The sequence below is a fragment of the Gymnoscopelus microlampas genome (assembly GCF_963454915.1).
Source record: "Gymnoscopelus microlampas genome assembly, chromosome: 15".
In the NCBI taxonomy this organism is placed as follows: domain Eukaryota; kingdom Metazoa; phylum Chordata; class Actinopteri; order Myctophiformes; family Myctophidae; genus Gymnoscopelus; species Gymnoscopelus microlampas.
Genome location: NC_139952.1, coordinates 47,659,975 through 47,672,997, shown reverse-complemented (window position 1 = coordinate 47,672,997; position 13,023 = coordinate 47,659,975). Strand labels below are relative to the sequence as shown.

The 13,023-nt window shown below is 39.6% G+C and overlaps 1 protein-coding gene across 1 annotated transcript in view; it reads right to left on the bottom strand.

Annotated features, from left to right (window-relative positions):
* Positions 1-13,023, bottom strand: part of LOC311062402 (uncharacterized protein) — a 700,443-nt gene that overhangs the window by 678,232 nt on the left and 9,188 nt on the right. The window contains exons 6-11 of the mRNA XM_084081416.1: positions 12,465-12,578; positions 11,759-11,872; positions 11,099-11,212; positions 10,397-10,510; positions 9,735-9,848; positions 9,188-9,301 (exon numbers count right to left, since the gene is read on the bottom strand). Of these exons, the coding sequence (XP_083937542.1) occupies positions 9,188-9,301; positions 9,735-9,848; positions 10,397-10,510; positions 11,099-11,212; positions 11,759-11,872; positions 12,465-12,578 (684 nt within the window). The remainder of the gene's footprint in view (positions 1-9,187; positions 9,302-9,734; positions 9,849-10,396; positions 10,511-11,098; positions 11,213-11,758; positions 11,873-12,464; positions 12,579-13,023) is intronic.

Here is a 13,023-nt window from a genome sequence, read left to right as displayed (position 1 = left end):
TAACATTGGCCTATTAAAGCGCCATTAGGAGGCCACAATAGCCTACCTGACCTGGCGGAGACCTGTGCTCCGAGGAGCACTTTTTCTAGTTTTAAAGGTTTGAGGATGTTCCTGCTCTCTGTGTCTCATAGGTCTTTGTCAGGTCTTGAGTTCCTTGGGATCCTTTTTAAACTTTAGACCAAATAATAAACTATATCAATGAGTTTATCAACCCCAAATGTTTTCTACATCACAATGGTGAATATTAGGAATTCAGATCTACAGAGTTCAGAAAGATGTTTCGGAGAAAAATACCACATGCTCATGGAGATCACCTTTGTACCTGAACAACTTTTTAACAGTAGGGGCAGCCCCATTTAGTAGGTTAACCGAATATCTGTGCACACCCCTAATTAAAATAAATCGGGTAAATGTATCTTACCTAAGAATTTCCAGTCTACAATGTAGCCTCTTCAGTCCAGCAGAGAGCAGATCCAGTACTCCTGATTCCAGGTTGTTTTGGCTGAGGTCCAATTCTCTCAAATGTGAAGGATTAGAGCTGAGAGCTGAAGCCACAAATTCAACCTCTGTCTGTCTGAGGTTACAGCCAACAAGTCTGTAAATACAGATTAAATAAGAGACTATAAAAACAAATTACACCTAGTTCACTGTCATGGAAGTTAACTAAGAGATCTCCTACTGTATCTAGTTATACAGACATAAACAGTTTAAACATGATCAGAGAACAGGGAAGTAAACAACAGATGAAAAGTTAATGTAATGTAAGTAATCTGAGTAACCAAGCTCACTGTTTAAAAAGCCATCCTCTGTACACCCCTTCACTAATGGTATGGTCCATTTCTCATATGGTAACTTTTTAAGGGTGGTCATCTAGTGAAATCCCTATTACTGCAATGGACGCTTGCACCCATTAATATCAATATAAATAATCAAAACTAGAAGATGATGAAGATCTGACAAAATACATCCAACAACGATAGTGTAATTGTGTATCTCAACATGGCAGGACATGGAGGTACAGTAGGCTTGGGCTCCCATGATATAATTCTTATTAATACATTCTCACCACAGCATTCATAATATATTCACATAAACAGTACATAATAAAACAGAAGTGATCGAAATACATCTGGTAAATGTATCTTACCTTAGAATGTGAAGACTCTTCAGTCCAGCAGAGAGCAGTAGTCCTGAGTCCAGGGTGTTTTCGCTGAGGTCCAATTCTCTCAAATGTGAAGGATTAGAGCTGAGAGCTGAAACCACAACTTCAACCTCTGTCTTTCTGAGGTTACAGCCAACAAGTCTGTAAATACAGATTAAATAAGAGATTATCAAAACAAATTATACCATATATTATATACCATATGTATGCCATATATTATAATATATGGCAGAGACAAATAAAATAAAATAAAATCGGGCTTTGCCTAGGGCCCATTCTGGTCTGCATTCTCCATGTTCTCAACTCAAAGTAAACGCTGGATTATTCCCTCAAAAAAACGTATCACAGAGGCAGCGGGCAGCAGCCTACGAGGTAACATGGGCGATTCACATCCAGGTGTTTATATTGGATGTGATTTCTCCATCTCAACGCTTTCACATCAAACAAAGTAATCCAAACTTTGCTCTTTTTGCAAACCGACAGTGTGTGTCTGTATCTTGAGTATCTAGATTCACTCACTGCACTGGGAAGTGAACGATGCCAGCTGCAGGTGACCAGCACTGTGCAGATCAGAGGGACAGGCCCCGATAATCACCGATCATCATTGGATTATTGGTGGATGATAACGACTGGCATTAATAGTTAAGGAATTCATAATCAGACATTGAAGATTACAGAGAGAGAGTTTGAATAACATAATTACGTGGTATAAGACCACCAGGTATCAGTGCACATGTTATAAAGCATTTTAACCGTCAGACCAGCGACATGACAGCAATATGGGAAAATATATATCTCAATTACACATATTAAATACAATAACCAAATATTATTTTCAAAACGATTAGTAGGGGCAGCCACTTTTACTTCTAACAGAGTACATTGCAGTATTGATGCTTTTACTTAAGTAAGTAAAACATGTGAGTACTTTTTCCACCACTGTAAAATAATATCCTATGGAAGTGATATGTTTTACAATTCTGTGTTGTCTAAACAAGTTTTGGTCAGTGAGAGAGTGAGACAGGTGCATGGCAGTGAGAGAGTGAGACAGGTACATGTCAGTGAGAGAGTGAGACAGGTACATGTCAGTGAGAGAGTGAGACAGGTACATGAATGACAGTGAGAGAGTGAGACAGGTGCATGTCAGTGAGAGAGTGAGACAGGTGCATGTCAGTGAGAGAGTGAGACAGGTGCATGTCAGTGAGAGAGTGAGACAGGTTTATGGCAGTGAGAGAGTGAGACAGGTGCATGTCAGTGAAAGAGTGAGACAGGTTTATGGCAGTGAAAGAGTGAGACAGGTGCATGGCAGTGAGAGAGTCAGACAGGTGCATGGCAGTGAGAGAGTGAGACAGGTGCATGTCAGTGAGAGAGTGAGACAGGTGCTTGGCAGTGAGAGAGTGAGACAGGTGCATGGCAGTGAGAGAGTGAGACAGGTGCATGGCAGCAGAAATACATGTCGTATCATCTTGGTTTGTTCATTGACAGTGTTCAGTCACGTTACTATAGTAACCAGACACTGCACACGTTACAGCCAAATGTATACTCCGTTGTACGACGGGGTCGTGCGGCGAAAATAGTAGATCTACAAGTTCACAATGCGTTGCGTCAGCGACGCATTGTGAACTTGTAGATCTGTCCGACCAGCGCATTCCCAGTGGGTGCTCGCTTTCTCCCGTGGGTGTCCGAGCCCTAGGTGATCGGCCCCTATTTATTTTCCTTCTTAAAAGCATAATTTTATTAAGACATTACAGCAATATGGGAACAAACGTATACATCTCAATTAAACATATATTAAATACAATAACCAAATATTATTTTGTATACGATTAGTAGGGGCAGCACCGTTTAGTAGGTTAACAGAATATCTGTGCACAACCCTAATCAAAATAAATCGGGTAAATGTATCTACAGTATCTTACCTTAGAATCTCCAGTCTACAGTGCAGACTCTTCAGTCCAGCAGAGAGCAGATCCAGTAGTCCTGAGCACCGCAGGTTGTTTTGGCTGAGATCCAATTCTCTCAAATGTGAAGGATTAGAGCTGAGAGCTGAAGCCACAACTTCAACCTCTGTCTGTCTGAGGTTACAGCCAACAAGCCTGTAAATACAGATTAAATAAGAGACTATCAAAACAAATTATACCTAGTTCACTGTCATTGAAGTTACTAAGATATCTCCTACTGTATCTAGTTATACAGACATAAACAGTTTAAGTATGATCAGAGAACAGGGAAGTAAACAACAGGTGGAAGTTAATGTAATGTAAGTAATCTGAGTAACCAAGCTCACGGTTTAAAATCCTCCTTACACCCCTTCACTAATGGTATGGTCCGTTTCTCATATGGTATGGTCTGTTTTCATGGTAGAATAACTCATAAAGAGGACACATGAATAGTCGGCGATTTGATGAGATTAATGTTGGGTACCTTCATGTTACATGTGTGCACTTCACCTACAGTATGCTGAGTATACTAATATAGTTTTGTCTTCCATTAAAGGAATATTTCACCCCAAAAAATACTGTTTCCCTATCAATTTAACCTTGAATTCATGGAGATTTGAGTTTTTTAGTATTTGTGACATTCTTGAACCAATAATCCAACATCCTACTACTTTAATTAAAATGCCCACGCTGTGGTGTACATCCCGGGTTGGCCAGCACACGAGGTCTCCACTTGCCTCCAATGGCTAATGCCTAGGCTTCTTTCCCCACCTTCAATGTACTTACATATATTTACAGTTAATATAAAACTACATTATTTTTATTCAGGCACATTTTAGCCACCTTTTTTTTTGCCGCGAGGTCCATCCTACTGCACATGTGTGACATAGGCGCAGTGTCCCATAAAAAGGACAAGGACTGACAGATAGAGATCTCCATATATGGCCATATCAGTTGGATCTCTGGTGCACCGTAGATGTGAGGGCCACGAAGCGGCCCGAACCTCTAGTTTGACTAAATGACATTAATAGGAAACTAATCTTAACAAGAGCAAAACTATAATTAAAACATTCTCTTTAAACCTGGATCATCAGTAGGCTCATAGTGATTACACTGCGAGAGTTGTTTTGGAGTTTATATACTTTTCTTTAATATAGTTTTGCATTGGTTTTATACCACAGCAGACACCGTTAATATTCTATTTTGGTTCAGGAATGCGACCACAAAAAAGGTCTGAGGTGGGGGAGGGGCAGAGTGTGGAACGGTCAACACCACTAGACGTCACAGAAAGACTGAACAGAGGAAGAGAGCAATGTTCAACCAGCAGTTGAAGGTGTGAAATGAATAAAGTGAGAATGAGCAAATACATGGCATATTTACTGCCAACAATGTGTAAAAGCTTTACAAACAAGCTGGCAGAGATCAGCACTAAAACTAAATACACAAATAATGGTTTAGGGTTTTATTCCCCTTTAACAGAATAAAAGCTCAACTGGTGAACTGTGGCAACTTGTGACAAACATATGTTGTTTATAAGTTATCTATGGATATTCAGCTGTACTACAGCATCGGTAATGGCAATTTTATTCAGCCGCCAGGTCCAACACTTTGGAACAAAAATAACAGGAAATGTTTCCACATTCCACAGGTTCACCTTCATGCTACTAACGATGCAAAGCATTGTAACCTTTTCTTTTTGACAAGTGATGCCTTTGAACTTGTACTACAGAGTGCTTTCACCACGGTGAAGCGGGTTTCATGAATATTAATAATTACCCTGCTTTATGGTGGACTGGCCTTTATTTGGACATACACACAATACCACTAGTCACTATTTGAGACACAGACAGCATTATGGGAACTTTTATGTCAACCCTCATTTCTAAATATAATGTTAACTGTAATGGCAGATTGACTCAAGTGAATAGAAACTATGGATGTTTCTATTCACTTGACTACTAACCGAGCCTTCCTGCAGTTCCTCACAGCTGGGATCAGTCTCCATCGAAACTTCTCCATTGTGTTGTATTTGTCCAGGTCCAACTCTTCCAGAACCTCCTCAGACATCAGCAGCATGACGGCCAGAGCTGAACATTGGCTCCCAGACAGTTTCTTCTTTGATCCGTTCTTTGACTTCATGTACTTTTGGATCTCTTGATGTACTGAGTGGTCATTCATCTCCATCAAACAGTGGAAGATGTTAATACATCTGTCAGGAGAGGCATCATGAGTGGTCATTCTCCTTAGGTTCTTGATGGCTTTCTGGATGCTCTCTGGACTGTTCTCTGTCTGACCCAGTAGGCCTCCTAACAGACTCTGGTTGGACTTCAGTGAGAGGCCATGAAGAAACCGAACAAGTAAGTCCAGGTGGCCAGTTTTACTCTTCAGGGCTTTTTTCATAGCGGCTTTCAGGAAGTCAGAGAGGGAGTGGTCACTCTTGTATTTATTATCGTCCAGGAATGTCTTCAGTACCTTCATGTTCTTCTCTGTGAAACAATGGAACAGGTAGACTGCAGCCAGATACTCCTGGATGCTCAGATGAACAAAGCTGTAGACCGTTTTCTGGAAGAGCACACACTCTCTTTTGAAGATCTCTGTGCACACTCCTGAGTACAGTGAGGCATCTTTGACATCAAGACCACACTCTTCCAGGTCTTCTTGGTAGAACAGGATATTACCTTTCTCCAGATGTTCAAATGCCAGCCTGCCCAGCTTCAGTAGAACATCCCTGTCAGTCTTCATGAGCTGCTGTTGAGTCCCATTTTCTTTTTCTTTCATCTTCACATCATGAGTCTCATACTTCTTCATCTTCCTCTTTGTCTGAACCAACAGGAAGTGGCAGCACATCTCAGTCAGGGTCTTGGGAAGCTGTCCTATCGTGTGTGTCCTCAACATGTCCAGCAGAATGGTTGCAATGATCCAACAGAAGAGTGGGATGTGACACATGATGTGGAGGGTCCTTGATGTCTTCAAGTGTGATATGATTGTGTTGGTCTGTGTCTCATCACTGAATCTTTTCATGAAATACTCCTCCTTCTGAGGGTCTGTGAACCCTCGCACTTCTGTCACCATGTCAACACATGCAGGAGGGATCTGATTGGCTGCTGCAGGTCTGGTGGTTATCCAGAGGAGGGCTGAGGGGAGCAGATTCTCCTTGAGGAGGTTTGTCAACAGAGCATCCACTGATGATGTCACTGTGACATCAGAAACAATGTCATTGTTTTGGAAGTATAATGGAAACCTGCTCTCATCTAGACCATCAAAGATGAAGCCAACTTTCCAGACAGCGAGCTGCTCTGCTGTGACCTTCTTTAATGTTGGGTGGAAATCATGGATCAGTGTGAGAAGACTGTACTGCTCATCTCTGACCAAGTTCAGCTCCCGGAATGAAAAGGGAACCAGGAGATTTACATCTTGATTATCCAAACCCTTTGCCCAGTCCAGAGTGAACTTACGCACAGAGAATGTTTTTCCAATGCCAGCAATGCCCTTGGTCAGAACTCTTCTGATGGGTGTCATTCTACCAGGGAGGGGTTTAAAGATGTCACAGCAGTTGATTGGTGTGTCATGGAAGGTCTTCATGTTGGAAGCTGTCTCAAGTTGTATCACCTCATGTTGGCTATTAACCCCTTCACTCTCTCCCTCTGTGATGTAGAGCTCTGTGTAGGTGCTGGTGAGGGAGGTTCCAGACTCTTCTGTCATGTGGTCTTTCACATCATCAAGACTGTTCAAACTGATCTTATAATCATTCAAATCATCCTGCAGACTGACATCTGAAATGAGAAGAAAATATATGTTTTAAACATTCCGGTTAATTCATAACTTTACATCTTTATGGCACACAATTTGTTAGAAAACAAACAGCCAAAAGTAATAACACAAGATCAGTTGTTTTTGTTGAGTTGATAGTTTTTTAGCTTCATTATTTGCACTTAGATATTGATACAGACACTAATTTGAACATTAAGTCTGACTATGATTTCTGAAATGTAGCATTATTTATTTTAATTATTTTAAAAATGTATTTAAAAATGATGCAAATTCTGTCCAGTCTTACTTTGTCCAGGTGTGGTTTGACTGGGTGTCTTCAGTCCAGGTGTGGTTCTGGATTTCTTTCCACACTGGGGACAGCCATAGTGTCCTGTTGGAGCAGACTGGTCCCAGTATGAGGTGATGCACTGTCTGCAGAACCAGTGTCCACAGCTGGTAGAGACTGGATCTGTCAGAACCTCCTCACACACTGAACACCTGGACGCCTGCTCTGTCACAACACACCTATCTCTGTAGAGATGAAGACAATGTATATTTATTTGGCTGCAGATCCCCATATGAAAATGTTTTCTCCCAGGGACCCCCCATAAGAGAGGATTTGTGTTTGATCAATGTTCCAATTATATGTAAAATTATTTCACATTTTTCAAACCTTTTCAAGATTCAACAAAATGCTTCAAAAATTACAGATCTACAAGCGCAAAATAGGCTACAATGTGATTTGTTGTGAGCTTGTACAACAGTTATTTTGGAATATCCCAAGTATAAAATATGGTAAAAGTAGTAAAACTATTACTCATTTTGCTGGGGACCCTCTGTAACCCCCTAAAGGACCCCTGGGGGTCTGCACACCCCACTTTGAGAACCACTGCTCTACTGTAAAGAGGATAATTACTAAAATAAATATTTTGTAAAAACAAAATAATAACTGCACACAAAAAGTTTGGAAACATAACTTCGGTCAATTATTTCTCCACTTCAATAATACCGATTGGTATTGTATTTAATATAATTTCTATCCATTCCAACGATCGTGCAATCGTGGAATGAGCAACACGGCTAGACGTGTAGGTAGTGCCCACCAAAAACAGAACAAAAGAACAAAATGATAATATTATTAATAATAGCTACAGTAAAATTTTACAAACAATACCGTACAATAACAGTTGATAGACACAGTAGTCTATACAAAGTTTACATAGTTTGTCACATAGATGACATGCACACAAGCAGTCAGTCTGTATAGTTCAGCTTCACCACTGAACACTACATTGTGATTTGTACGACTTCATTCACAAACTGCACACATAGTAATTTATAATCTTTAGATACATTTTTAACATCTCTTAATAAAATGCTGCAGGGCAAGGTGTGGAACCAACCCATCAATATTCATTCATTTTCAACCCTTTGTGTGGGGACATGAGGGGTGTCCCCCCACCCCCCAGCACCCCTAGTTCCCGCGGCTATGGTCATTGTTTTAAAAGTATGTGCATGTTTAAAATAATCCCATAATCCTGTAGTGTGCGATGGTACCAGAATTCCAAATTGTTTAAGATTTTAAAAACCCTGTAGTGTGAGTGCAGCTTTATAGTGTTGTGTATATTGTATAGGAGGGTCCACATACTTTGTGTGTGGAGGTCCAGATTCATTACTGAAGTTAGGAACTCCTCCTTTAGACCAGTCACTCTTCAAAGACGCACAGCTGGGTGTTGGAGACTCTGGTCTGTGGTACAGACTTCTGGAATCATATAAATGTTTCTATAATTATCATGTGAATTCAATTTGGTCAATATTTGTTATTGTTAGTTCCATTTTACATCTATATGGATTAAAGTTCTCCGTCGCCACAGCTGATTTCAGTCATTTGGAAGCATGTCGCGCACCGAAAATTGCTGATCTACAAGCTCAACAACACGTCTTCAATGTGTTTTGAGCCTGTAGATCAGCTATTTTCGGTTATTAGTTATGATTTGTACGACTCAATTTACAAACTGAACACACACAGTATAACTTACAATCTATAGATAAACTTTGACCAGGGAGGATATAACGTTAATAGATCCTATGTCTACTTCTTGAATTTGCAATGGCATTGAGATGCACAGAGGGGGGGCATTCCGTACCCCAGCCTAGATCCAGAGCAAATGTCAGGCATGATTATCCTCTAGTGTTAGCGGTTCAAAGATCCAATCTTAAGCCTCCTGATCTGCTCACAGACATGCGAGGTCCTCAAGACAATTTTCAAACATGATTGATATTTATCTGGATCGCTACTGTCCGTTGTGTATATTGTTTAGGAGGATTCACATACTCTGTGTGTGGAGGTCCAGGTTCATTACTGAAGTTAAGAGGTTGTCTTCTAGACCAGTCACTCTTCATAGACAAATAGCTGGGTGTTGGAGACTCTGGCCTGTGGTGAAGACTTCTGGAATCATATAAATGTTTCTACAATTATCATGTGATATATATCCTTAATATCCAAACATTTTGGGGCTAAACAACAACTTGAAGGATAAATATTGGTCTGATAATGATGTACCATGCATGTTAGAATCATGGATACTTTACAGTATTCCCTACATTTTCCTTTTATTACAAAATATACTACATATTCCTCCTGGGTGGGGACGTGAGGGGGGTGTCCGCCCACTCAGCACCCCTAGTTCCCATGGCTATGGTCATTGTTTTAAAATCTGGTAGTATGTGCATGTTCAAAATAATCCTATAAGGGAATCTAATAAGATTCTCCTGTAGTGTGTGATGCTATTAGAATTCCAAATTGTTCAAGATTTTAAAAACCCTGTAGTGTGAGGGCAGCTTTATAGTGTTGTGTATATTGTATGGGAGGATTCACATACTTTGTGTGTGGAGGTCCAGGTTCATTACTGAAGTTAAGAGGTTGTCTTCTAGACCAGTCACTCTTCATAGACAAATAGCTGGGTGTTGGAGACTCTGGTCTATGGTGAAGCCTTCTGGAATAATATGAATGTTTCTATAATTATCATGTGAATGAAGAAGTCAATTTATTCAATATTTGTTATAATTATAGAAATATTTATATGATTTGCATGTGACACCCGAGGTGTTTGCAAATCATATACATGTTTCTATAATTATCATGTGATATATATCCTTTATATCCAAACATTTTGGGGCTAAACAACAACTTGAAGGATAAATATTGGTCTGATAATGATGTACCATGCATGTTAGAATCATGGATACTTTACATTATTCCCCACATTTTCCTTTTAATACAAACTATACTACATATTCCTCCTGGGTGGGGACGTGAGGGGGGTGTCCGCCCACTCAGCACCCCTAGTTCCAATGGCTATGGTCATTGTTTTAAAATCTGGTAGTATGTGCATGTTTAAGATAATCCTATAAGAGAATCTAATAAGATTCTCCTGTAGTGTGTGATGCTATTAGAATTCCAAATTGTTCAAGATTTTGAAAACCCTGTAGAGTGAGTGCAGCTTTATAGTGTTGTGTATATTGTATGGGAGGATTCACATACTTTGTGTGTGGAGGTCCAGGTTCATTACTGAAGTTAGGAACTCCTCCTTTAGACCAGTCACTCTTCAAAGACACACAGCTGGGTGTTGGAGACTCTGGTCTCTGGTACAGTCTTCTGGAATCATATAAAAGTTTCTATAATTATCATGTGAATTCAATTTGGTCAATATTTGTTATTGTTAGTCCCATTTTACATCTACATGGATTAAAGTTCTCAGTCGCCACAGCTGATTTCAGTCATTTGGAAGCATGTCGCACACCGAAAATAGCTGATCTACAAGCTCAACAACACGTCTTCAATGTGTTGTGAGCCTGTAGATCAGCTATTTTCGGTTATTAGTTATGATTTGTACGACTACATTTACAAACTGAACACACACAGTATAACTTACAATCTATAGATAAACTTCGACGAGGGAGGATATAACGTTAATAGATCCTATGTCTACTTCTTGAATTTGCAATGGCATTGAGATCCACAGAGGAGGGGCATTCCGTACCCCAGCCTAGATCCAGAACAAATGTCAGGCATGATTATTCTCTAGTGTGAGCGGTTCAAAGATCCAATATTAAGCCTCCTGATCTGCTCACAGACATGGGAGGCCGTCAAGAGAATTTTCAAACATGGTTGATATTTATCTGGATCGCTACTGTCCGTTGTGCTTTATATTGTTGTGTTTATTGTATAGGAGGATTCGCATACTCTGTGTGTGGAGATCCAGGTTGATTACTGAAGTTAAGAGGTTGTCTTCTAGACCAGTCACTCTTCATAGACAAATAGCTGGGTGTTGGAGACTCTGGTCTGTGGTGAAGCCTTCTGGAATAATATAAATGTTTCTATAATTATCATGTGAATGAAGAAGTCAATTTATTCAATATTTGTTATAATTATAGAAATATTTATATGATTTGCGTGTGACACCCGTTTTCGCAAATCATATACATGTTTCTATAATTATCATGTGATATATATCCTTAATATCCAAACATTTTGGGGCTAAACAACAACTTGAAGGATAAATATTGGTCTGATAATGATGTACCATGCATGTTAGAATCATGGATACTTTACATTATTCCCCACATTTTCCTTTTAATACAAACTATACTACATATTCCTCCTGGGTGGGGACCTGAGGGGGGTGTCCGCCCACTCAGCACTCCTAGTTCCCACGGCTATGGTCATTGTTTTAAAAGCTGGTAGTATGTGCATGTTCAAGATAATCCTATAAGAGAATCTAATAGGATTCTCCTGTAGTGTGTGATGCTATTAGAATTCCAAATTGTTCAAGATTTAAAAAACCCCTGTAGTGTGAGGGCAGCTTTATAGTGTTGTGTATATTGTATGGGAGGGTTCACATACTTTGTGTGTTGAGGTCCAGGTTCATTACTGAAGTTAGGAACTCCTCCTTTAGACCAGTCACTCTTCAAAGACACACAGCTGGGTGTTGGAGACTCTGGTCTGTGGTACAGACTTCTGGAATCATATAAATGTTTCTATAATTATCATGTGAATTCAATTTGGTCAATATGTTATTGTTAGTCCCATTTTACATCTACATGGAGTAAAGTTCTCCGTCGCCATAGCTGATTTCAGTCATTTGGAAGCATGTTACGCACCAAAGATAATTGATCTACAAGCTCAACAACACGTCACAGCGCGATGTGTCGTGAGCCTGTAGATAAGCTATTTTTGGTTATTAGTTATGATTTGTACGACTTCATTCACAAACTGAACACACACAGTAACTTACAATCTACATACACTTTGACCAGGGAGGATATAGTGTTAATGAATCCTATGTCTACTTCTTGAATTTGCATTGGCATTGAGATACACAGAGCGGGGGGCATTCCGTACCCCAGCCTAGATCCAGAGCAAATGTCAGGCATGATTATGCTCTAGTCTAGTGTGAGCGGTTCAAAGATCCATTCTTAAGCCTCCCAGTTTGCTCTCAGTCATTCGAGACCTTCAAGACAATTTTCAAAGATGGTTTATATTTATCTGGATCGCTACTGTCCGTTATGCTTTATATTGCTGTGTATATTGTATAGGAGGATTCACATACTCTGTGTGTGGAGGTCCAGGTTGATTACTGAAGTAAGGAACCCATCCTTTAGACCAGTCACTCTTCATAGACACATAGCTGGGTGTTGGAGTCTCTGGTCTGTGGTACGGCCATCTGGAATCATGACAATGTTTCTATAATTATCATGTAAATGAAGAAGCAAATTGATTCAATATTTGTTATAATTATAGAAACATTTATAAGATTTGCACGGAAGTCGCACGCAAATCATATAAATGTTTCTATAATTATAATGTGAATGAAGAGGTCAATTTGTTCAAGATTTCTTATTGTTAGGTCCCATTTTACATCTTAAAGGGAAAATGTTTTGAGTTTCGTCTTTGCAGCAACAAGAAAACAGAACAAAATATCAAATTAATAATATTATTAATAATAGAAACAGTAACATTTTACAAACAATACATACAATAACAGTTTACATAGTTTGTTACATAGATAGCACATGCACACAGGCAGCCAGTCTGTATAGTTCAGCTTTACCACTGAACACCACATTGTGATTTGTACCACTTCATTCACAAACTGCACACACAGTTAC